Source organism: Xiphophorus maculatus, chromosome 4, assembly GCF_002775205.1.
Source record: "Xiphophorus maculatus strain JP 163 A chromosome 4, X_maculatus-5.0-male, whole genome shotgun sequence".
Classification (NCBI taxonomy): Eukaryota; Metazoa; Chordata; class Actinopteri; order Cyprinodontiformes; family Poeciliidae; genus Xiphophorus; species Xiphophorus maculatus.
This window is the reverse complement of record NC_036446.1, coordinates 29,315,016-29,341,923: the sequence shown is the minus strand read 5'-3', so window position 1 is coordinate 29,341,923 and position 26,908 is coordinate 29,315,016. Positions and strand designations below refer to the sequence as shown.

General features: G+C 39.7%; 1 protein-coding gene across 2 annotated transcripts; it reads left to right on the top strand.

Moving 5' to 3' along the window:
• The first annotated feature begins 8,361 nt into the window (after window positions 1-8,361).
• Window positions 8,362-26,239, top strand: pnoc (prepronociceptin). Of its 2 annotated transcripts, none has more exons than XM_023331813.1 (3): window positions 8,362-8,494; window positions 22,060-22,190; window positions 24,497-26,239. In XM_023331813.1, exons 2-3 carry the CDS (start codon window positions 22,071-22,073, stop codon window positions 25,115-25,117), a joined length of 741 nt encoding a protein of 246 aa, XP_023187581.1. In that variant the 5' UTR covers window positions 8,362-8,494; window positions 22,060-22,070; the 3' UTR covers window positions 25,118-26,239. The 2 variants fall into 2 exon arrangements, with proteins under 2 accessions (XP_023187581.1, XP_005802552.1); XM_005802495.2 differs by having other exon boundaries at window positions 8,363-8,494; window positions 22,057-22,190.
• The last annotated feature ends 669 nt before the right edge of the window (window positions 26,240-26,908 follow it).

Here is a 26,908-nt window from a genome sequence, read left to right as displayed (position 1 = left end):
TCTGTAGCTGAAATTTAAAAAGAAAAAAAGTTAATATCACCTTAAAACAATTCAGAGGCTCTGCATCTCCTATATTTGGTCTTCTCAAAATATTTCTGGGTCTTATCACTAGGTTACAAATGTTAAATTTGGGATTAGAAATAAATATCCGACCTGCAGTATTCAATAATTTCAGCAATTCTTTAAAATTTCTAACTTTTTCAATTTAATACTCAAGATTGGAACAACTAGACTAAGGGTTATTAAATAAAATTATCAAAGTTATAGCAAGTCAACAATGGTCGAATGCAAAAAGGAAAGCAGTTGACCTGGGTTCTACCAAAGCTTCCCCCCCAACACAAATCTCTATTTCCTTGGACATTTAGAAACAACTGGCATTTGAAGTAAAATCACCGACAGATGTGCTGAGCCTTTTCTTTGTTTAAGAAAAACCTGACTTGGTAGTCTTAAATCAAACATTAACTGATATTGTGGTAGTTTCTTCTAGGCAACTAAAATCATGTTAAAAAAATTATAATTTTAATAGACTTCTTGTCACACCTCCCTTCTCTCACCTGAGCAGTTATAACTCGCATTATATTGATTTAATGGAAACACTAATGCAAAACAACTTAAATGTGGGAAAAACATTGTGGGCTAATGCATCTTTCCCTGAGATAATTCACCTTTTAAACTGGAACAGCTGGGTGTAGACTCTACTCCACCGTCACTCCTATCACTGGATCTACTTCTCTGGTTGGCATTTTCCAGGAAAAAAAAAGCATTCAATGATTATAAGTCAGTGTCAAAGGCCTGAAATTAATTTTGCCAAAACAGATCCCCCCCACCTAAAGTTATGATGCTGAAGTTAGTTTCCAATTCAAACCTCCTGATTCATCCTAATATACCCTCCCCCACTCCTACACCCCCCCCCCAAACCCCATAAATCCCAATCTTTATTATTTTAAAAAGGATGTAGTCTGGTGTAATGTGGCCTGAAGGCTCCCTTCCCAGCAGAATCAACCTTTATGCACAAGGCATCCATTTACTTCTGCCTCATGTTTTAGCTCCTCATGTCTATCGTCTCTCAATTCAGAGCACATGTAAAAAGTTATTACTCTTAAGTTATTACTCTTTTCAATCACACAAGCAGGGCCACTGAAAATATTGCATATTTCATGATTTCTGCTCTATTAAGTTTGCATGTTTCAAACTTAGCTTTTTTTATTTTGCATTTGAGTCATTTTGTGAGCAGTCATATTTTAATAACTTATCCTTTTTTTGGTTAATTGTCACTTTTATTTCTATTTATTTGCTGTAAGACTGGACCTCAATAAATTGAAAATAAAACATGCATGCTTCTCATTAGCTGTAGCTAGGCTAATGTCAGCTAGCCATCCTAGTGAAACACAATTGAAACAGTTTTTACAGGTCAACACGTTTAAACAACATTTAAAAGTATATCTGACTGAGTGATATAATAGATAATAACCGGGAGTCCATTAAAATAACAATAATCTTACCATTTTCTTTAGCTAGCTTGCTCCTCATTCCTCGGATGTTAGCATGAAGGTCTGAATCTCGTCCTTCGGTGCAGGTGTGCAGCAGTCAAAAAAGGAGCGCTTGATTTAGACTCCGGCACAGGCCGGAGTTCCTGCTTGGTTGCAAAAAGCAGCTAGCTGAGGCTTACGGCCCAGCCCTGTGTTAATAACTAATGACACCTTAACTTTGGCGTCACAACTCTACCGCGCATCAATTAAGTTATAAAACTAGGAAATTAATTACTTAACTTGTATTATCTCCCAAAGTAATGCGTCAGGAGAAAAAATTATTCTTTGTAATGGACATTTTGTAGGTTCCACACCAGTCAAATCTGCAAAGTTTGAGAGCAAGCTATGGAGGAATGTTGAGGGGGGATGGGCATGGGTGAGGTGGGGACGCAAAATCTCAGGATGTGTGTGAGATGGCAGCCATTACAGAGAGACTGGCGAGGGGCTATAGCAAATCAGAAAATTAGGATGTGGAAAAATAAATACATAAATTAGGAAGGTTTGCAGAAAGAGACTGAAGAATTGTAAGCCAGTCAACCAACCTCCTTGAGTAGCATACTGATTCTTGATTCCTCTTGTCCCACCATTCTTTATCTTCAACCAAACATTTTGCATTAAAAGTTCAAACATGCTGCACTTTATAGTACAGTATGTTTCCCTCCAATCCATGGAGGGAATGTTGAGGAGTTATGGGCATGGGTGAGGTGGGAACTTAAAATCTCAGGATGTGTGTGAGACGGCAGCCATTACTGAGAAAGTGGGTGGAGGGGCTACAGCAGATCCGGAAATTTTATGTGGATTAATAAATATATAAATTACAATAATTTGCATACTGATTCCTCTTATCCCACCATTCTTTATCTTCAACCAAACATTTTGCATTAAAAGTTAAAACATGCTACACTTTATAGTTCAGCATGTTTCCCTCCAAGCCATGGAGGGAATGTTGAGGGGGGATGGGCATGGGTGAGGTGGGGACATCAAATCTCAGGATGTGTGTGAGATGGCCTCCACCCAGTTTCTCCATTGTGGAGAAACTGGGTGGAGGGCTGTTGTAGATAAGGAAAACTATATGTGGATAAATAAATACATAAATGTGAGCCAGTCAACCTGCTTGAGTAGCATGCTGATTCTTGATTCCTCTTCTTCAACCATTCTTTGTCTTCAACCAAGCACTTTGAATTAAAAGTTCAAAAATGCTACAGTTTATTGTTTTAACAACTCTAACTTAAACAGAGTCAGTCAAACAAATCCAATCCTTCTTTCAGTTATCTTCTTGTCAGGCCTGGAGAGACCAAAGGGTACAATGTCACCAATGGCCTACTTAAGAGCTTGTGGAGCAAACCATTGGAAAAAGATGAGGGGAGTTAAGAAAGACATAATACCAATTTGTACAATCATATTGAGCATATATGTTATTGAAATATTTACAAGAGGCTGTTAATTGATATAAATATGAAGTGCTTTATAGAGTGTTGGTCAAATCTCAATTAGCTTTTACAGATAATTTCTTCTTTCAAGAAGAATATATAAGGAACTACGAGATCTTACTTGGGTTAGCCCATCTTTGATGTGTTGGTTGAAGGCCATTGACAATGTTTGACCTCAGGAATCTACTTCAAGTGTCATGCCTGGCTCCCAAATACATTTTTGGGAACCAGGCATGAGACATTTTCAGCCTAACTGACAGTGCCTACTAAACAGTAACAGTCTATCTATCATCTTTGAAATTTGATTTTTATTCATATGAAATTTTGTATGGGTAAGCCACTTAAAATGGACAACACTGCATAACCTTTAAACAAAACGAAGAGCAAATAAAGGATTTTGTTTAGCAGAAAACTTTTGCACTTAATATTGTAACACAGAACTCTTCAGGAAATCATTCCTACGAAGCAGGCCTAAACATGACCTGTTTGACTTGACTAATGAACATGGGGTGAAATACTACATTGTAGTTTCTCTTTAGGGATTTTAAAATTAGTTTTAATTTAATTTCTGGTTTAGCTACTGTTTCAGTCTTTACGAAGGGACTTTTCTACGTCAAAGACATGAATATTTAGTTCTGAGTAATGTCTGCTTGTTTGTTGTCTGTTCATGATTGTTGATTGAAAAATGCTTGGGGACAGATTTTTAAAAAAAAGATTTCTAGGGAGTGCTGTTGAGGAACACCCGCTGTTCAACCTCGCCCAGCCTAATTAGAATATTTTCCACAGAGTCTTTAAGCTCTTTAGTTCTTTCTTTAATTGAGACAACATCTGCTGCAACAATTTGTAGTGTTGCGCTCATGTTCCATATTTCTTCCATGAAGTTGGGGTCGGTATGTTTCTCTTCAGTGCAGCTTAAGTCTGTCAACAGGTTAGCAGAAGTGCGGTCAGGCGTGGGGCTGGTCCTCGCTGCTAGCTTGCTTCTCGTTACTGCACCTTTGAAATAGTTAGCTTTGTTGTTGCTTGACATTTCGTCGGTAAATTATTAATATCTGGCTTCTTAGAAATACTTTAGGTTTTAGCATGTCAGATGTATTTATATCCGGGTAAATTGAGAGGTGTATATTCCAGATAAATGTGAAAGAAAATTGTCGATTTCCGGAGCTTTCTTAGCTGCTGCCATCTTCCTCGGCAGTCTCCAAAGTTTGAGTTTTCGAATATTCTTAGGCCTCCAAATTGGTGCTTATTTACTGAGGAGAATCATAATAAGCCTTTGAGTTTCAATAGGTTTTCACAGCGCTTAGCTAAGTGCAATAAATTAAATAAAAAAGTAAATATTGGTAAACTTCACTTTAAATTAAACTAAAATAAATTACATAAAAAAATACTCTATAATCCCACACTGTAAGAAATTAAGTTTAAAAAGTTAGATTTTTAAAGTTAAAGTTTAATTTGGCCATTAAATTGTAAAACTCCTTCTGACCAATAGGGGGGGCTAGAGAGTGAGCAGTAAGTGAAGCACACTTCCAGAACACCTAGCCTAAAGGGGACTGCAATACTCTGTGTGACCACTATGAGCGCATGCCTTAAACACTCACACAAATTTTGTCTTGAAATGAAGTTCATGGGGACTTCCTGGAAAACTTCACGAGGCATGTTTATACACCATTTTACGCTACAAAATGGGGTTGTGCCGGTGGGGACCTCAAATTTGGTCCCCACGGGTAAATAGGTCCCCACGTGTAGGTATAGAATCAGGCCAATGTCCCCACGCAGGGGGAAAAACAAGAACACACACACACACACACACACACACACACACACACACACACACACACGCACACACACACACACACGTACACAAACACACACACACACACGCCCGCACACACACACACACACACAAAAAAAACTATATTTGGTTCAATTTTCGGTTCAGTTTCCAAACTTCGCAGTGGAAGCACATCTCCTTTAGCGGTGCTCTTTGCCTTCACCGGCGCTCTGCTCGATGCGGTCGGCTTCACAATGCAGCCTAATTGCTCATTCTGCATTTTTTCGGGTCCCTTTTCAGATCTCCAAAACAGTAGAGTGCGTAATCAGGGTTGGACACTCGCGAGGCGAAGCAAATAAGGCGGTATTGTAAACCGTAATTACGGAGCGCGCGCTGCTCATCTGGAGGTTTATTTCCTCTTGTTTATTTTGGTCCGTGAGAACGGAGGCGCGTGCAGCTTTGAACTGATGAGACACGTTGACCCTGCCTCTGCTCTAATTATGACATGCTATCTGCTGTCTAATAATCTGATTTGCATATGATCGGATGCCTTGTGATTTGATTTGAGCAAAGCTTGGCTCACTTAAATCATGTCGAATTATTATTTTTTTTACTCTTTGTGGCACTTTTCTGACAACCAACCAACCAGCCAGAGTTAACTGTGACAGACCTCTTTATCTTTTAAGATTAAAAAACATATTAACTAACCTTTGATTATGTGGAATGGTAATCATACAGGTCTATACAAAGTATTAAACATCACACCATGCCTGTAACCCACAGGGAAATTTTGTTGTGTGACAGTTCATTAACGTGTCTTGTTTTGATTTTTTAATGTTGAAATCTGTGTTTTATGGTTAGTGTCATTAATTAATTACTTTATTGAGATTTCTAAGAATATACAGTGCATTATAAATGAAATTGACTGTTATTACTAGGAAAATAGATACATTCTTGACATTTTTACCAAGTGCTTTGAAGGTGCGTCAAGTCGTGATGCATTGTGTGGCGAGCAGAAATGATGGGTGAGAGGCTCGGGAATCCGGAACGCCTTAATTATAAAGTCCATCCATTGAATTATTTGACCCAGCCGCAGGCTTTCCTCTGATGGCTATCTGCTAATGAAGCATGCAGGAGAAAAGACAAACTCAATAACAGCCTATTGACCCTTGAGAGGTTGTCTTCGCTTTTGCAACAACCTCTGTTTACGGCCATTTCTTTGTTTGCAAGGCAGCAAAAGTCGCAGACTCACTTTATGCCAAATTAGTGAAATGATTTTGACTCCTGTCCTGATTTATATGAGGCGCCGTTTGCAAAGTTGCAAAGAAAACCCATTAACAGCAATAATTTAGGTTACTTAGCCGGGCATAAAGAAAATAAAATTTTAAAAAACGTGACTGTTAATTTTTCAAAGTTACATTTTCACCATGTTATTTCTAAATGTCAGAGGTGGTCGCTGTGCAGGCTCACCACTTGCTGCTGCTGATAAAAGTTGGCTGCGTGTAATTGACAAGTCGGTCTTTGTGTGTTGTGATTGTTTGGGGTTTGCTTTCAACAGATTGGCTATTTCTAAGCTTTCAAACATAAAGACAGTAAGGACAAGTGTCAGCTACAGTCAGCATGATGCTGGTTGAACAATCGCCCCGGTAACAGCAATGGGTTGACAACAGCTGGTTATGAATAAACATTTTATTACTAACTGATCAAACTGAGCTGAAATGCCTTTATATGTTTATGAAACATTTTCTCTTATACTTCCTGTCAGCCCTGATAACAACACTCCAAACTTTCTGTCTGACTCATAATACCGACTTGTGTGTTTCACTGTTTGCCGTTGCTTCCCGTTGGATAAAGATACAGTAACTTTAATCAGGGAGAAGCAGGCAGCATGCTCGTAATAATGAAGTCCCGGCGGACACACAATGAGAAACTCTTGAATTGATGCTTGTCGTGATTCTTTTGTTTCCAGCGCAGAGTTTTTTTGGGGGGGATTTTTGAGCGGAGTGACAGTAATACAGTCCTGCCACTTCTAGAAAAGAGGGTTGGAGGACATCTTACTGTCACTACTAACTGGCGGAGGAGTGACATGGTTGTCCTCCAACCTCCCCTCATAAACTTCCCCAAACACTGAATTAGACATAATTACAGGCAGTAATAGGACATACAGTGCATCAAAAAAGTACACACTTCCTCTGTTTTTGCCTTTTTGTCAAACTTCAACATGTCGGAACGCTGTCGTGTTTTTGTTTAGCTTTCTGACACTTGCAGATAGAAGACAGGACTCTGACATGGTTATAGTGCAAAATTCAGTTATTGCACATTTTTCTACTTCCTGCTGGGGTCTGTCAACAGCTTCTAAAAACAACTCACGAGATTTTAAAAACAAAATACATTCGTTCTTTTTTTTGAAATAAGTTAATGTTTTTTGGTGTTCCAGCACGTTTGGTCAGCTAGTTTTACAGCTGCATGCGCCGTACAACGGCTGCTGGAAGAGACAAGTGTTCTGATGTTGAAGTAACGTGTTGGCTGTGCAGGAAGCTCCATTTCTGCTTTTCAAAGATGTACGGTTATATAATTGGGCATTTGTTTGCAGCCATTTTTATGTGTGAGCGTAAACTTTGAGCTGAGGAGGCGTGGCCATAAAACAGCTCAGTCTGAAAGGAACTTAAAATAGGCAGAACTGACCAGACTGAAATCTTGTTACCTAAGAATGATTTTGTGAGAAAAAAACCAGAATAAACATGTTTCTTTATTGCCCATAGACTTATTCCAACCTGTATAATTAAACATAACAAGTCAGCTTTAACTTATGCTTTCAAACATGATTAAAAAATTCAGCTGTTATAGGCTGAAAAAAAAAATAAAAACAATATACAGTGGCATAGTTAAAGCCTGAACTTAAATCTGATGGTCACTGACTTGAAACAAGCCATTTGTGCTCAGAAATTCTTCCACAACGTCATGGCTAGCGAACACAAACACTTGATGGCAGCTGGTTTGAATAAGTTTTTTTTTCTGCAACAAATTAAATCCCTTGAAAACTACATGTGTTATTTATATCTGATCTTAAAATTTGTTTGAAGATCTAAGACATGCGGGCGCGTACCACCAAACGCAAAAACAGAGGAAGTCTCTAAAGAGGTAAACCCTTTTTTTCCACAGCACTGCTCTTTGACTAAATTAATGAGAATCATTTCTTTTGGTAACTGAAAACTTTTAAGACTTTGCAATTCATTTACAATTACAAGTTGATTTGCGTTTTTCTTGACGTTAATGTTATTTATGATGGGTGTTTTTTTTGCCATCAGGGATCACGGGGGGGGGGGGGGGGGGATTGAAGCGGTCCTATTTTTAAACTCGTCTTCCTTCACGCTCATTCCGCGCTCGCCCATGCTCTCGCACTTTTATCCTTCCCTCCCTCCGTCCCTCAATCCTTCAATATTTTGTCATCATACTGACTTTCGCTCCTCCTTGCACGCTCCCTCTCTCCCTCCCACCTACATCACTCACCCTCCCCCCACCATCATCCAACCCCCCATCTTTACCTCCGCCCTTCCAGTCTGCATCTCGGTCTTCCCTCCCTAATGAAAAAGGGGGGAGTTAAGAAAGTGGGAACGAGGGAGAAGGAGAGGAGGAGGAGGATGAAGGGGTGGGCCTGTATAAGAGCAGCTGTCTCCGTCCTCCACGAAGCCAGAGAAACCACGCTGAGACCGAGGCACCGGAACGTAAGGTGAGGAATCTGAAAGGACCTCCACAATCTCACACAGGTAAGTGGAGCCTCGGGGGAGGGGGAGTGGTATGACCTTTGACCTTTGATCCAAAAATCTTTAAAGAAGCTTTCTTTTTTTAACACTTTGGTTCTTTGTGAAGCTCATCAAAAACTACAAAACATGTCTTATTGTTTTCAGCTTTGACACACAAGTGGCTTCAAGTGAAGGATTCCTTATTTACTAGCTGAAAAGGAATCCACATCATTTCTTTTTAGATATTTTAACGGTTTCCAGGAATGGTGCATTCACCAGAAGGCGTCTTGACTCAAATGGGTGCTGATGTGGTTTTCGTTGCCTGGAAATGATGTCGTCTGATACGGGATGCTTCATGCTGGTCGTGCTTCACTACACACAGGTTGTCTACCAGCCCTGACAACTGATGAGTTAAAGTAAACTCCTGTTATCTACGTGTTGTTTAGCCAAATAAAATGTGGACTGTGATACCTGCCAGGAGTTATTTTGATCAGAGGTTGCAATGTTGAGAATTTGCTGGCTAAAACAAAGGAAAAGAAGCAAAATACATTGAAATTGTGCCTCTTTTATGACTATCTCGGTAAGTCATAAAAATATTTAAAAAAAAAAAAAAAAAAACAATAGGAAAAGGAAATAAAAATAAACTGACATGCATCTGAACTAGTTAGTTCCCAAAAACAAAATGATACAAAATACAAAAAAAAAAAGACCAAATGTGATTTTGAATTAGTGAAGGGATCAAGTAATACAGAACCAACAAAAACACAGCTTAGATTTACAGGTGGAGCTGTGTGTGTGCAGCAGACACCACTGCTTCTCCCTGTCTAAATGAATAAAAAATGATTATTATTTATCTGTGTATTGTGATTGCTTTGTCACTGTTCTTTTCAGTTTATGTATAATGAGCCAAATAATGACAATTGTAACTCATGGAATTTTACAAAACAATTCCTGTTCATATTGAGACATGTAACGCCATACAACCAGCTCAGTCAAGTCTAGTATAATTACACAAAGAGATTAAAATCCTCTTATGTGAAATCTGGTTCAATCTTTGTTACGAAAACAAAGCAAATTGAGCTCATTAAGCCAGTTGGTAGAAAGTTATGTATCTAAGGAAGCCCAGGTGATTGCATTGGGTCATTAACTTTACAGCAATCTCTCCTCCTGAGCAAGCATGTGGTGACAGTGGAAAATTGACTGCTATTCCTGGTACCCTGTCCTCTTTTTAAAAATGTTTTATTCCGTCTCTATCTTTTGTCATCTTGGAATCTTTGTAATTGTTAACTTGATTGACCAGATGTGGTCGTTGGTGTATTTGATGCGGCAGAGACAGGAAGAATATCTCATTTTCCTCTCTTTGTGAAGAGAATCAGCCATCGGCACTGCAAGGCAACCAGCCCCACTATACCGTTTTTCATTTTTTATTATTGTTTTGTACTTGCAGCAAATTTGATTGCGAGGCTGTTACTAACTTCGATCCGTTGCATAAAATGCAGTTTCTGTTTTTTTTTTTAAGATCTAGCTGGTTTGACTGTGCAGATAATGGGCGTCATGTACAGATGTTGGATTTAACTCCTTTTCCCACACAGTTCAAATTCTAACTGGTTGAATTTAAGAATTTTTATTTTAAATTTGTCAACAAAAAAAACAAGCTTTGTGTAGTCCATCCTTTTTGGTGAGCTAAAACAATTCCTCATATCACGAAGTCAGCGTGATGAAATCAGTGTGTCGACTCTAATAGAGCAAATAACGCACCCTGAGCTCCGTCGTCGTACCTTTTGCTAAGAATTCCTGTTTCCGATTCTTGTGGAAAGGCGGTGACAATTTACACAAGTATCTCTCAAAGAAGGACTAAAAGGTCAGAGATTGCGGACTCTGATTAGTCATAGTCGTTAAGGTCTGATTTAGTGCTGCAGTTTACTCCATGAACAGCTGGATGGATGGATGGATGGGGAGGGGAGGTTCGCAGAAAAAGGTCCTGTTTGCTTTTGCACTGCGGCTCAAGGAGAACAATAATGAAAGGTTGTTTGGGTGAGATCATGGCTGCTGATGAGGGTACGATGCTGTCGTGGTCACTTCAGGCGATTATTTTAGGGTATGCCTTGAAGACTGCTACATTTTTGAATGACGATTTCTGGCCAAACTGCCTATTAGGTTAAAAAAAAATAAAAATCTGCAGGCATTGTTACTCAAAAGTGATATGAGTCAACATTTAACTTTGTGCGTTGTAATGTTAAAAGGTGTTTGGAATGGAGCAGGATTTGTGTACCCATAAGGTTCAAAGCCCTGTAAAAGGCTCCAGGGGAGACACTATTGATCACATATGATTTGGTCACATCTGGCTCATTGTTTTCAGTGAACCCCTGTGTACTTAATGAGCCTGAACCGTTCAGGGGCTTGGCTGACAGAGAGGAAATCAAATGGGTGGAAATAAGATGCGCAAGCTGCACAGTGGAGCAGTTGGAGCCACCGTTGCCTTGCAATCTGTGGTCTTTATGTGTGGAGCTTGCATGTTCTCAAAATATCGTTGGCTGGTGGCTTGAAATTCCCTGTAGGTTCGAGTTTGTGTGTGCGTGAATCTTGCCCTCTGGCGAACTGGTGACCTGTCCAGGGTGAACCCCACCTCCCGTCCAGTGACCGCTGGAGATGGGCACCAACCCCTGCAGCCTTGCACTCCTAAATATCCTGTAATTCTTTCTATTTTGTGCTTATGCTTTTTAATAGCTGTCTGTCATTGAGATCAACTTTAAACAAACTTTTTCTAGATGTAAAGTAGCTGTATCAAGTTCAAACAATCAAATTTATTGGTGTTGCACATTTCAACAACAGGCCAGTTCAAAGTGTTTTACAATAAGACATCATAAACACGTCATACGATCAACAGCAGTGAAAACTAGTAACAGACATTGCACTTTGTCAAGTGCCTTTGTTAAAATCGTCAATACACATCAAATATGTTGGTCAATTTTGTTTTGCTCCAAAAGCAACTCGACACAGGTGGGTTTTTAGCCTTGATTTATTGCTATACTTTCACTGTATCTTAAGATCATTGTGTCCTGACAGGATCATGACAAAACATCCCACCTCTGACTGTCAGGATCTGTGTTTTTCTGTGTTTATTTAGAGTTTTCTGTGTCTTTGAGTCTCCGTGTTGTCCTGTCTCCCCCTTGATTGTTCCCAGGTGTGTCTCGTTCTGTGATTGCCCTCTGTGTATTTAATGCCACCTGTGTCTGCGTCTTTGTCGGGTCCTTGTCGAATGTGCGTTTATTCCTTTGTCTTGTCCATTTGAATTTACCAGTTGCTACCGGCGTTGAGCCCTGACTTCTGCTCAGTCGTGCTGCCTGGTTGTGTGGACTTTGTTTGGGACATTCATTATTAAAATCATTTATTCATCCTGCCTGGGTCTACAAGCGTCTGCCTCACCATCACCTCAACACCACCGTTTCATGACACTGATGCCAGAAATGAGTCGGAAAATGCAGTTTTACAAAACTCTTTGAAGTTTATTGTCTGCATCATGAACGGTCACAAGGCATGACCTCTTACCACCAGATGATACATCTCAATACGCCCTACGAATAAAAGTCAATTACAATTTTATAACTAAACTTAGTTGACAAACCAAAAGCCTCCATAACATGAAACTTTTCTGCACCACATAATGAACTTCACCAATGTTTACACCCAAGCTCCGGTGCATTTTCCAAGGACTTGAAGAGGAACTCAGATGAATACAAAGCATTTATTCCCCCTTGCCCTTTGGGAGATTAAATGAAATAGATAGATGCACAGTGCAAGGACTCTGACTGTTCCATTTTACAGCCACAAACCTCCAGTATTTAAGAAGACCTGGTCCTTCTTGACACCAGGTGTGGGTCAAACAGTTTTTGCACAGAGCTCTGTGAGGTGTGTTGTGTGATTGGACGTTTCTGGGCGCATTTCGCTCGGACAGCAGTGCTGATGTTTTGCTTCAATAAGACTACTTCTACGGTCAGGCACGGTGAGAAATGGATTGTACGATTCTTCACAAAATACCTACAGGGCCAGTCAAATGGCTAAAAGTTCTTGAAAGGAAATTGCGAAGTCGTTGTCGAAGAAGGAGACTATGTAGAAAAGGGTGGTGCACAAAAAGGTGAAAGGTGTAGACTGTTCGACTTCAGACGGGACGACGCATGTAAGAGCCCTTAGTTCTCCGTGGTTTAATCTGTGTTTAGTGCCATCTGTTATTCCTTCAACTTTGTCCAGCGTGCCTGACTGAGCAACAAGCATCCCCGCCGCATGGTGCTACCAACACCACCATGTTCCACCAGGAAGATAGCGTGTTCAAGGAGATGTCTATTGTTAGCTGTGCACCGTCTTCCACGTATTGGCTATATCCACTACATGGCTTGAAAAACAGCTTCTTATGGATCTTTTCATGTTTCCATAAACAGCCAGATTGTCCTGACTTACCCCACTTGAGTTGAGAATCTCTGCAGCCTCGACACAATTACCTTGGCCCTTTTGTTTGTTTCTCTGATTAATATGGGATTTACTGGTATGTGGTCAGTCGTGTCTTGGTAGGTATCCTCTATCAAATTTCTTGAAGATGGATTGAACCGCCCTTTACAACAAAAGCCCAGTCAACACGTCCCAAGATCGTTCTCCCTAAGCTGTCTGCTGTGTTCCTTCTTCTTCCGCCCAACTGGACATTAAACATTACAGCAAAAATTATGGCATGGCCTTTAGTTTTTTAATGTACAACCCAAAGTTTATCAAAGCTTTCTGGAGGCAGCCCTGACACAGGTAGCAGACGGGGCCAGTTGACCAAAGTTATGATGTAACTCTTGATGTTTCTTTTCCCCCACAGGCAGGCATGTGTGGAAGTCATTAACTAGATGTGAGTGCTGCCATCCTTCCTCTGTCAATAGCAATCTTTAAGATGGGAATAATTAAATTATTGCTTCTGTGTTTACCCTGGGGCTTCAATTTTCACTTCACCTTGAGAGAAACAAAGACATTCTGGTTTCCCTCGCATATTTACAAGGAGGTTAGATCATTTTAGCCCAATAGGAGAAGCTAAAATGTACCTCTTTTTTCCACATTTTAAGGCAATATTGCTTTAAGATTTACATTTATTTATAGAGAGATTAAGAAATATGTCCTTTACCGTGTTTGGAACACTTTGAGATTCCAAACAGTCTCTTAATCCTTCTCCCCTTTTTAGTACCTTCGTTGGCTCCAGGCCACACCCCATTAGCTTTATGAGTATACTTCCCTAACCCCCTCTAAACATTTTCACCCACAAGCTTTATGGGGAAAACTAAAAGAGGGCAAGAAGTAGAAAACCAAGGGATACACCCCTTAGAGACGGCTCACTCAGCGCTACCAGTTCTGCTAAATTGGGTTTGAACGTGTGGCGTTAATCCATGGATACAATGTTCCCAACGCAGCAGGGTCCAACTACATTTATTTGTGCTGCACAGACTGCACAGCTCCTTCCTTTATGTCTGTTTGCTGCCCGCTCTTTGTGCTCTTGTCCCCTGTGATTCTGCACTAATAAGCAGCCGATCCTTGACACATGTGGCTGTTTGAGCTGAAAGTCGCAGATCTTTCTCCAGGATCCTTTATCTGTTCACGGCTAATGTTGGTAATCTGGAGACCAAACCAGAGGATGCGTTTGGTTATATTTTTCTATCTAATTATAGTGCATCTATATACTTTGAATTTTTTTTTTTTGCCAAACAGACTTCAATGCACTGTGTTGGGATTTTGTCTGACAGATCAACTCAAAGTGGTGCATGAATGTAAAATGAAAGGTCAAAGTTACATTGAATTAATTTTTTTTAATTAGGGTTTTTTTTTTAATACTGGAAATGAAATTTGGAAAAGTGTAGGGTGCATTTGTATTCAAGAATTTTATTTTGTCATTTTACCAAACAAAAAGACAAAAAAAACATATCATTATATTTACTTCAGAAGTAAAATACTATTAATAATGTAACTAGTCATCAATCAAGGCTACTGATCAAAATATCTGAAAATACAAAAAATGAAAAAACCAACAGAAAAGCATTTACAATTATCAGTGGTCTTTTTTATACAAATGAATGACTTATTTTTTTAATGTATGCTTCTTTTAGACATCCCTGGGTTTATAAGGGTTGCGACCTTTTTACTGTAACTAAAATACTGTTTCCTCAATAATTTAGCATCAATAACTAATCCAAGAGATTTATCTTAAACTCTTTCAATATTTTTAATCAACAATGACAGTATCGCCATGCATTGCTTTTTGATATCCGAATGGCAAACATTTAGTCCTAATATGCAGAGATAGTCTATTTACATCCCACCACATTTTCAATGATTCGGCTTCATCTACGTAACATCCTCAATATTTGTACCAGAACAAATTGGGATTTTATCATTTTGCAAAGGTAATGCATTCAGAAGGCCCTGTGAATTTTTTCTCTCTAAAATGTATGGAGATTTTAGAGACTTTAAAGTTTGTCAACATCGTCTCCTGTGCCACTTCTGGGTCAGAACCATCCTGTCCAGAGAAACCGTCTTTGTCAATCAGTAAGGGTTGGTCTTTTGTCCTGGGGAATCCGAGGAATATGTTTTCAGAAAATTTTCACATAAATCTCCCCCTTTCACGGCTGACAGAACAGATCCCTATTCATGAAATGTGTCAAGTGAGCGAGTGGTTTGTGATTTTACCAGGTAGACATCAATTTCACAACAAAGAGCAGCATGCACTTTGAGGGGGCTGGAGAGGAGCTGTCGCTCAAAGTGATTTTTTTCTAACAGGCGGCTGCCAGCAGAAAGCCTGTCAGAGTTGCTCATCAAGCGACAATACAGACTTCAGGAGTCCGCTAAATAACAGACGTTTTTCTTTTTCCAACATATTCCACTTTACAGACCAAAAAGAGTTCATTTTAAAGGGGCAGTATTATGTTTTTTTCCAGCCATGTACTGCCTTTTTCTGCCACAATCTAGTAACTATACTACTTTCAGTTCTCTTAAAAGTCCTACGTACAGTACAGACCAAAAGTTTGGACACACCTTTTAATTCAATGAGTTTCCTTTATTTTCATGACTATTGACATTGTAGATTCACACTGAAGGCATCAAAACTATGAATAACACATGTGGAAATATGCACTAAACAAAAAAGTGTAAAACAACTGAAAATACCCCTTATATTCTAGTTTCTTCAAAGTAGCAACCTTTTGCTGTGATTACTGCTTTGCACACACTCTGCATTTTCTTGATGAGCTTCAAGAGGTCGTCACCTGAAATGGTTTTCACTTCATAAGTCAACCTGCCCTGTCAGGTTAATAAGTGGGATTTCTTGCCTTATAAATAGTCATGAAAATAAAGAAAACCCATTAAATTAGAAGGTGTGTCCAAACTTTTGGTCTGTATATCAAGTATGACTTAAAAGAAATCTGACTTTGTAATTTAACGCCTTGAAGTTGGGGCTCTGTCTCTTTAAGGAACTCCTGATCTCTCTGAAGCTCCGCCTTCAGGAAGTAATCACAACATGACTCCTCTATTAACCCTTTATTGATGTTTTTACCAGCGTTTCAATGAGAAGATACGCTGTTCCAACAGGTGTTTGCTAATTGCTGCTGGCTAGTCTAAAGGAGCTGAGAGGGGGAGTCACAGGGGAGGGCCGCTCTGTGAGGCAGAAGCTTGGAAACTACAGCTCAGAGGAGGAGCTGCGTCTCAAAGGCGGAGCTAGGTCCTCCCAGGTGTTATGCACAGTTGATGGGAGATTAAAGGATTTCTGAATCAAAGCAACACTCCAGAAGTGTTTTTGTTGAGGGAGAAACATTACAACATGACATATAAACATGATAATTGTCAGATTAGAAACTTATCTGCTGACTTTCAGTTTGCTTCCCTAGATGGAAAATCTGCTGATATCTCTGTTGTGTGTTTTGTCGTCACCCGTCTGCAGACTCAGTGTAATCAATCACAGTAAATCACTTAGAGACTCTGGTTTGGCTGCATGGGCAAAAACGAGTTAAGCTTCAGTCGAGCAGAGAGACCGTTCAGGTGCAATGACGTTAAGTGTTGTGGTTCTTATACAAGTCATGCAATAAACTGCAGTCCTGCCGTAAAGCGCTAAAAAAAACAAAAAACCCACACATTTCTCAGAACAGATTCACGGCGTTTCTCTGCTCGGCCGGGCGTGAATAATCCGGCTTTAAGTCGCGCTTCAGGCTGGGAGTAATTTATTTTATGTTTCCCAGTTCTTGATGAGAAATTGGCAATAATGGAGGGGGAAAAATGGTGGAAACTGTTGATAAATCAGTGTGAGACAATGGGAGGATTTGTGTAGGCTCTTGCGTTGTGTCTGTTTGGATCAAGTGAACGGGGAGGAAACCGGAGCAGCACTTCTTTAACGTTAACTGTACTTATTCAGCTTTGACAGGAGCAGCTTGTTTTTTAGCTGCTTCAGCAGCTTGAGCAGGGACCAGATATTTTTTTCTGCACTTTATGTCCCAAAGTAAAGCACCTTGGTTATGTATTTAAAAGCATGGTTGACAGTACAGTCATTTCCAAAATTATTTACACACCTTGAACTTTCTCATATTTTCTCAAAATGTGACGCATTTTGAAATGAAAGAAAAATTATACCACACTTTCCGATTTAAACGGGACAGTGCAGAGGCTAAAGGTACCATCCGTTCCTCTTGTAGAGCCATTTTTATGTCCTGCCGGAGGTCAACCTCCGTCCAATTTAAAGTCTTTTGCAGGTATTAAATTCTCTGAGAATAATTGCAAAACTATTTATTACCTAAACTATAAGTATTTGTTTGTTTTTATCATTATCGCAATAGCGCCACAAAATATTGCGATGAAATAAGTCTCAATCGCCCAAACACAAACAGTGATGTCAGTAACTCGTTACTTATTAACGCGTTGCTGACGTCGGACCGCTTTTTTTCAGTAACTAGTAATCTAACGCGTTGCTATTTCAAGTCCAGTAGTCAGACTACAGTTACTTATTAAAATCACTTTGCATTACTATTTTCTTTTGTAATTTAATTTTATTTCCTCTACGCGTCTTGTCTAGTGACCCGCCGTTTCTATGCGACAGTATCAGCAGCGACAGAAACGTAAACAACGGAGGGAGGTGCATTGCTGGAAAAGCAGGAGTTTCGCTCGCTAAATCCGATTATTATAAGCGGCTTTGGGCTTGTTTTTTTGTAAAGTCGCTTGTAGATTTGATGAGTCGTGGGTTGCGCCTTTTCGGGCTTGGAAATAAGCAGACATAAACCCCAGAATTTGTCTGACATCCAGTTAGTTTTAGTCAGACTAAAATCCTATTTATAGTTTTCCAGACAACAGTGGATCACACAAAACACACACAAATTACTAACGTTTATTTTGTACTGTTGTAACCCCCTTCACTTCAACCTTATCAGTGGAAATACATTGTTGATGTAATCATTATAAAATAGCTTACAATTAAGTATTGGCAAAGCTCAATGTAATTTTCACAGCGTTGTTGTTAGCAGCTGCTGAAAGTAACTAAAAAAGTTACTTTTAATGTAACTTAGTTACTTTCCAAATCAAGTAATCAGTAATCTAAGTTACTTTTTCAAGGAGTAATCAGGAATCCCATTAAAGTTAGTTTTTCACAGTAACTGTGCCACCACGGCCTACAAACCACATTTTATTTTCCTTCCACGTAACAACCATGTGACACTTTATGTTGGCCGAATAAAAGAATTGTGGAAGTTCTGCCAGGCTGTCTTTTTATTCGTTACTCTGTAAGCTCAGCACCAACGCTGACTCTGCGCATCCTTCACAGAAAGGACTTAATTACCTTGTTTATTGACTGGCTAATTAGCAAATTGAAGCAGAATAATTGAGTTTCAAGGGCTCTCATGAGAACCTGATAGTAGCTGACCCCTTCTGTAGATTTGTTGAGAGGTCTGCTCTTAACAAGAGAGGACTTCGCAGACTGCAGAGGAAGACGACAGCCATGTTGTTTTAGTTCTGTTTCTAGTGGAATCCTGTCCTGTTTTAAAACTCGACCTGGTGTGCCATGAATGACATGCATTCCTGTATATCACCAGCATCGTCGTGGCAACGATGACTTATTATTCATGAAAAGAAAAGAGATAAAAAAAAAAAACTGTGTCCCAGAGATGGCTGATTGTTTGCATGGACTTCCAGAAGTTTTATTTGGGTTTTAAGTGACAGACCAAGACAAAATGAGACATACTTGTGAAGTGAAATGAAATAAAAAAAATATATAAAAAAATTCCATTCTGTAAACTTAAAGTAAAATTCAAATCTCATAAGTAGCAATTATAATGTGTGTAAATGAAAAAAAAAAAGAGTTGGGAAAATCGGTCCAAAATATCGATAATATCAGTTTCAAGTCGGTATCGGTAAGTTTCGATACTAGCTTGGTAAAATCGATACTTTCAGCAGATGCTTTATTTTTACATCGTAGTTTCCCAACCCTCCCTCAAAAAAGATTTTGTTTTGATTTGTAAAAAAAACGCACGCGACTATGTTTTGTTTTTCTATTATTTCTACGTATAAGGTTATCAAAGTATTTTTGTGGACAAATATAAACTTTATCCAGATTCCATCACAGATTTTAACCAAATAATTCAAAGAAAAACTACAAAAACACCTAATGGCCGAAAGTCTGATGACATGTCAAACTTAAATAAGAAAAAGAATCGGTATCAGTATCTGTACTTACTTATCAGATTATGGTTAATTTGGCATTATCGCACTTGAAAACTGACGTTTCCACAACTTCTCCATCTAACGTGTGTGAGTATGGAAGTAAATGTGTGCCATCAGAATTTGAATAAAAAAATTTTTTTAATAAATGAAAATTGCAACCATGTACAAATAATGACACTGAAATTTTTTTAGGTTAAAAGTATATTCTAAATTTATTTTAACACTGAAAAAGTAAGCACTAACATACAACATTCAAATTTCAGAGGCATTTTTATTCAAATTCTGATGGCACATATTTACTTCCATATGTGAGCTTGGACAGAAACTTAAACCTCTGTTCCGACGCGACCTCACTCTTCACCTTTCCATTTTTCCGTCCAATCTTACCGAGCTGTTTTGCAAAGACGTATCATTTTCCTCCCACTTAACAAGTGTGCTGTACTTTGACTTGACCTCCCAGATAAAATCCATCTTATTTTTAGCGTCCTTGTCTATTCAAACACAAAAACAACACCATGCGGAAATCCAGACGCGTTTTTAGATATAAAACTATAAAAGCACAAGAGGTGACTCTCGGTTTTAACAGGTGACTCAGTCCTTACAGGACGGGTACAGGAGGAGACGTGTTGTCCCTCCCAGAGGACACACCCCCAGGCTGTTTGCCTCGTGTCAATTACCTCCCGCCTCTTCATTTCTCCTCATATCGGCTCAACCTTTCTTTTGTCCTTCACTGTCAAACACCTTGTTGTTATCGGACTGCAGAAATGTAACTCTCTTGCATTAACATTAAGTAATTTAGCGGCGTTATGTCAGTATGAGCAAGTTAGGATCGGGAATGAACTTTTTTAATTAAAACTTTTATCTTTTTTTTTGTTCTTTTTAATTAGTCTGTGTTCACTTCTTTAGACATTATCGACATATTTGACAGAGGAAAAAAATGTACTTTCAGCCGTCTCTTTTTTTTTTTTACAGTGTCCCCTCAGTGTTTGGGTGTCCTGCGGTTGGGGTGGAGGGGCAGAAATTCACAAGTCGATGTTTACATTTGTTGTGCTAAATACGTGAACGCGGCGCGTGGGCGTTTCCTGCGCGTTGCGGGTGCCAGCTGAGTGTGTTTGTCAGCAAGGAACACTGACTCAGTTTGATGCCAGCGGCGTTAATTGAGGCATCAATTAAAGGAGTTAACGAGTTTGTTTAATGAGACGAAAACTCTGCTTGTGCTTCTGACGTCAGACTCGCCAGACGGGGGGGGGGGGGAGGCGCGCCCCTGCTCCTACAAGAAAAAGGTCAGCCTTTTTTCATGCCGTCTCCTTCTAGTCGCTTTGCTCTTCGTCTCGTCCTCCGTCCCTCAGTCCAAGTTCTGCTTCTGCCATCGTTTGGTTCTCGTTCTTCTCCGAAAAGCAGCAACAAAAACACAAATTAAATGCAGTAAAATGGTGGTCATAGTGACTAAATGTGACACTTTTGCCTTGTTTCCACTGAGCAGTAGAGCTATTATGTCCGTTTCGATTATAAAAGCATCCCGCACTTTCGCTGCTCCTGACAAGAACAAGAGATACTACAGTGGTGTCATCGCACCAGCATGATGTAACATTTGACTTTTGGGTTTAAACCTGCCTGCCCAGAGTCCAACTATTGGTGGAAACCGAAATACAACCAAACTAAAAAAAAAAAATTAGCATCAAATTTATGTTTCTGTTGTATAAGTAGCGATACCGCTACTATCTTTGTAGCAATTATTAAATTGAAATGTTGCGAACTCAATCACAGTATCTCTTTCGATTGTTCGCCACCGCTGCGTTTTTGGCGAGCCAGACCCAGGAGGAGTTTCAACTAAAAGTTAACTCATCCAAACGAGACGAACCGAAAGTACCGATGGAGCGGCTTCAAGATGAAGCGAGCAGAGCGCTGCTGATGTTGGGAGACGTCCGAGCTGATTTCAGCTTGTGAACGCCTCAGGAGTGATGAACCTTCAGGAGGCTTTACTGGACAAACTCGGCGTTCCCTCGTCAGACTAGCAGAGGCAACGCTGGACGAGATCGGAACCGAGGAAGAACCTGAATCGTTTCAACAGTTTCTCCAGGATTTAATCACCTTTCGTGGACTCTTGGACGTCGGGTGATCCCAGAATACAAGCTGACGACGGTGAATTAAAGTCACTAAAAGTCAAGTACAAGGAATTGCAGGAAGGACATAACAAAGCCCGACAGCGTATAGAGGAGGAAGTTTGGGTTTCAGAGAAAGAAACTGAGCATGACGGTGCATATGGAGGAGACTGAACCACACTGCGCTCCATCACCAGAAGTGACGCTCAGGCGGGAGTTTCGCATTTGTGGGCAGATTGGAGAAGCTGGTCAGAGGGATAAATTGTCCTATACGAGCCTGATCAACCAAATTGAAGTAAAAACTGTACAACTTTTTAAATGTTCTGTGTTTTTCCCCCCAGAAAATGTATGAGATTAATCTCAAAATTTCAGCATTTTTTTTTTTTCAAGGAAATGTTCCACTTTTTAAATTAAGGAATTTTCACATTTGTCTAGAAGACTTCTGAAATGAATCTCAAAATTTCAAGGGGGGGGGGGTTGTTGCAAATTTTCAACTTTAGAAACTCAGAAATTTCCGCATTTTTTCTCAAATATTTTTGAGATTAATCCCAAAATGTCAGCGTTTTTCTCGCAAGTTTTCCACTTTTCAAAATCAGAAATTTCCATGTTTTGTCTAAAAAATTTCTGCAATTAATCTCTAAATGTACGATTTTTTTTAATTTTTTTTGGCATAAATTTACTCCTCCTTTTGTTTTGTTTTTTTTTCCCTAATGCGCCGTCGTGGATAAATGATGCCACTGACCTTGTGCTTCCTCTCTGCCCTGCGTCACGCAGCAGACGGTGGGACCATGAGGACCGTAGTGGCTCTGCTGCTTCTCTGTCTGTGCGATCCAGGACGGAGTGACTGCCAGACTGACTGCCTGTCCTGCAGCAAAATCCTGCCTAAACAGCTCAGTTTCAACACTGTGGTAATACAAACACACGCACACACACACAGATTCAGTCTCAGTCATTCAGTGTTATCATTCTGAAAGCTCTGTTCAAAGTCCAAGAGGCATCTTTCAACACAATGTTGGCTGCAGACATTTCACTTGTAGAGAATTGAAACGCCACTTACATGAATGAACTCGTGCGAAACCTAGTATCCCCTTCCAACTTGAAACTCTTCACTCTCGTATTTATTCTGCACTCCCAGCCTGACTCAACGAATGATCCTTTTGGCATTTGAGTTTTAATTTGTTGAGGTTAATTGATTCCCGGGGACAGATGTGTGTTTCTTCCCTCTGTGCCTGTTGGTGGTTTCTGCCTGGATAAAGACATGTCTGCGTCTCAGAAGAGTCGTTGTAGGTGGCGCACCAGAAGACGTTTACATTTCGACAGTTTCAAAAACGTTAAGCTCTGATCTGTCAGTGTTTGACGCCGGGATCACGGTGGTATTTACAGGGAACCCATGGGAGGGGAATCGGTTGTAGAGTGGGTTAAAACTTCACATACACTCACCATAGCTGCGGCTGCTATAATAATTGTGGCTTTTTATTTGGCTGATTGGTCTATTTGATCATTCTAGAGATCAAATAAATCTAAAGAAAATCTTTGCAACGCTAAATGAAACTTATGTAAAGATTGTTATTATGCTTAGACATATATAGTTGCATTTCTCAATATAAGCTACTTTGGCTGGAAAAAGAATCAAGAAGCCCAAATTGCAGATTCCCACAAACCCCAAAGGGGCACATGAAATCTGTCAAAGAAGATACGCTGAAAAAAACGTCACAGTTTTGGCCTTCGTGCAGAATCCTTTGTGTGACAGAACACAACATCCTCTGCTTTAAGCAGGAAGGTGGCGCAAATGAAGACGCAGGGCAATCCTAGGAAGAAAAACAAAACAGCTCCAATTCAAATTAGGGTTATTGTGATACAAAATTGTTCCTATTGATACTTGGTACCATTTGTGGCCCATTACAGCAGGACAGCGCTGTCATTGCCTTAACTAGGACAATAAAAGTAGGTCATTTACCATTCATTTAGAAATAATTATTTATTTTGAAATGTTACTGTGTTCATGTACATCATAACTGTAGACAAAAAATTTAGCTTGGATTCAGTTGTGAAGTTAATTTGGCTTTTTTTTTTATAGTGTAAACATGGATCTGGTTCATAGCAGAAGCTCTGTAAAAATTTTTGTGTCGTCTTATTTTGATTAACTAAAAAAAACGACAGTGCAGGTTGTTCCCTGTTTACATGCCTCAGAGGTATAACAGTGTTTTTACTTTGGTCTTTTTTTTTCTCCAAAAAAGTGTTAAAAAGGCTTTTCTCCAGACATACTTGCCGTGTTAGAGGAGTTTTAAACTTCCAGCAGCGGGTCACTGTTTTAGTACTGATCCGTGGATATCCAGGTGAGCTGTTCTCAGAAGGCTACGTCTCTGTGTGCCTGCAAAGCTGCTGTGAAAGCGTGAGATAAATTATAATTTTTTGTTTTTGCATTGATTATATTAAAAAATTGATAAATTTAACTTTGTAACTTTTTTTTTGTAGGAGCGCACCGATTGCAATTTTCTGCCCGATAATCAATCTTTAAAAAGCCTAACCTGCTGATTCTGATTTTTGCTGATACTGATTTTCTTTTCGTCTGAAAAGTTTCTAAAAATAGCCAGAAAGTAGCGGAGTTGGCAACAGAGGGGTGGCTATAGTTAATGGCACACTTGCTGATTATACCGGTCAAGTCTCCCGTTTTGGCCAGGAAACTATTGTTTTTTCACCCCCCTCTCCCTCCGTACTCCCGTATTATTATTTTCCTGTAAATATCCTGTATTGTGCAGCCCTGGCTCTCACGTTAATTGCTCCACCTCCTCGCTCTTACAGCAGTATATCCCTTACCTTAGTCCCCCCGGCCTCTTTTGACAGTAGCACCGGACGATGACATTTCCCGTATGTTCAAGTCCAAAACTTGACAGGTATGAAAACTTGACAGGTATGTTGCTGCTGTGACATGGTGGGCTGGGCTGTCAGTCAGCCATCTCTCATTATCGGTCAGATAAAAATCGGTGGATAAGATCATTTTCTCATATAAGTATTGGCCATTCGCCGATTTCAAAAAACAATTAAATCGAGGCCTACTTTTCAGTTATTTGTATGAAAACGATTTTGAAAACCATTTTCCTTCCACTTCACAGAACGGCTCGTCATTTAGTGCTGCTTTGCAGCGACTTGTTATATGAACCGTCGATGATTAATTTGTCTTATGATCTTGATCTCTTGTCTCCATCTCTAACAGGTGTGTTTGATTGGATGCAAAAGCAGCGCCTCTCCTTCCTCCCCCTGGGACATCTGCCGTAAAGCGCTACCTTCTTCTTCCTCCGATGGCACCGTCAGAAGAAGATCCCAAGAGGAAGCTGACATCCTACTTCCTGAGGGAGAGGAGCAAATGGATGGGGGTCTATTCCTGCCCATGGCTTTGCAGAGATTCAACCACATGACCCGCGCACTCGACCTGAACGACAGGGGCCTGGTCAGCCAGAGCAGCCAGCTGAGCTCCCTGTACGGCTCCCAGGACGCCCTGTCACTCGCCGATGAGTACGAGGAGGATGAGGAGGAGGCAGGGCAGGAAGGGGAGGACGCCGGCAAGGCAGCGATAGGGCAGGACGACCCGGAACCGAGCATCTCCAAGAGGTTCGGAGGCTTCGTCAAAGGGAGGCATGGTTACAGGAAGTTGGTCTCTCCGGGAAGGTCGTACCAGAAGAGATACGGGGGCTTCATCGGGATTCGGAAGTCGGCCCGCAAGTGGAACAACCAGAAACGCTTCAGCGAGTTCCTGAAGCAGTACCTGGGCATGAGCACCCGGTCCTCCGAGTTCAACAGCGTCTCAGGAGAGCTCACCCAGCAGAACGAGGTGTGAGGGAGTGCGCCTCCATTAGGCCCTGCCATCACAGACATACCAGATGTGTTTTCAGTTGTCTTCTATTAGAGCAGAGAACATTTCACAGTTAATCTGGCAACATTACAGTCACACAATTTGATTAAGTACATGAAACAAACCAAAAAACATCCCAGTTTCTGGTTGTTTGAATAGCCTTCTTTTTCCCCCAATCTTTTCTATTTATAGCTACTTCTTTTTTTAAAATCCTGGGTAAAGGATTTGAAAAATGCTTCTTTTCCGAAACGGGAATCCTTCTTACAATGGGAAACCTAAATTACGTTAGAAGTTGCTTTCCATGTCTTAAAAAAAGCATAAAGAAGGATTCGAAAAGTGGAATTGTATTTAAACATTTTCCAAATTTGTATAAGTATGAACATAAAAGAAAACCATGCATAGGAAAGTATTTCATTTTCCCCCCATTTGTTCCATTGTATCCATTTAATACTTTTAAGGAAGGACAGGAAAATCTAAGTTTGGGAAAGTGACATGGAAATGTGTTGGAACCCTAAAGAGCTTCTGCCCTCTTGAGATTCGCAAAGAAACTAAATCTAAAATCCTTGCTCTTTGTTTACATCTCGTCTGCTTCGGGCCTTATTACGGATGAAAATTTGAGCACTTTCTTTTTTCGTATGTCGCCATCTAGTGGACAAATACTTATAGCAGTCCAAAATGAAATGTAACGTCTCTGTTTTTGTTCTTTCCTCTGTTTTTCATGTTCTAGTCTCTTGGTGATAAAAACTCCAGCATCTGTATGGGATTTCTGTTGAATAAATTAAAATGTATAAAAATCCACATTTACATTTTGTTGGTCAATATCTCCGGCATCATACTCCCGATACAGATGTATTAAAGTTATGTAACTTGAACAACTCCAGACAGCATGCAGCATTCATTCAGACTTTATGACGGTAATCAGTCTTGATTATGTTGTGCACAGTTGAGCATAAGCTTCGATGGCCTGTTGTGTTTGAATACTTGTGTGTCAAAATTGTCTCTGAACTGTTACAGATGTAAAATGTTTTGTCTTGTAAATAACTGAATTGAAACATGCCAATAAATATAGTTTACTATTTCCTTCGTGGCTTGTCATGCAGGAACTCAGTCTGCGTCTTGGAAGTATTTTGTTCCTAAGACTCATTATTGCTTATGTTAAGGTGCTATTTAAGTTAAAGTTGTGTTTTCAAGTCATTTTAGGGAGGATGACTTTCCTCCCTAGAGTCAGAAGGAAAGTCCTGACTTTTTTTAAAATACTGTCTTTATTTGGTATTTCTTCATGTGTTTTAAAACAGAATAAGCAATTATTGGTTTCTTACTCTCTTGTAAACAAGTTAAAAATACGTACAAATGATAACAAATGACTGAAATAGTTTGTTATAAAAACAACTAACTAGGATTGTTACTCTTTACTCACGCAGTTAGCAACAGGAAATCAGTCTCCGAATGATCCAACACCATCAGCTTTTCATTTACCGATTTCAAATATGAGAAAATAGTACCAAATGTAATTTTAAAACAGGGCAATAAATACATACCAGAGTAATACAGTTTTGGTGTGTCAGCATTGACACACAAAATACTGTGTCAGTACTGAGTGTTTTCAGATTTTGCTTGAATTTTAGTTCATTTTTTTCACAGTAAATGACACGCTAGAGTAAGAATGAAAGACACTTTCATGTATTTCTACTCCACAAATTTCACTAGAGATATGATTATCTCGAGAATGTCACTTTCCTAAAGTTTTGTGCCAAACTTCAGTTGTATTTTCGGTGA

What these genes read in the sequence shown, in the direction of transcription:
- pnoc (XM_023331813.1), top strand. Translation starts at nt 22,071, where the DNA reads ATGAGGACCGTAGTGGCTCTGCTGCTTCTCTGTCTGTGCGATCCAGGA. An exon ending in AGCTCAGTTTCAACACTGTG is followed by an intron (nt 22,191 to 24,496) that starts GTAATACAAACA and finishes CATCTCTAACAG; the next exon opens with GTGTGTTTGATTGGATGCAA.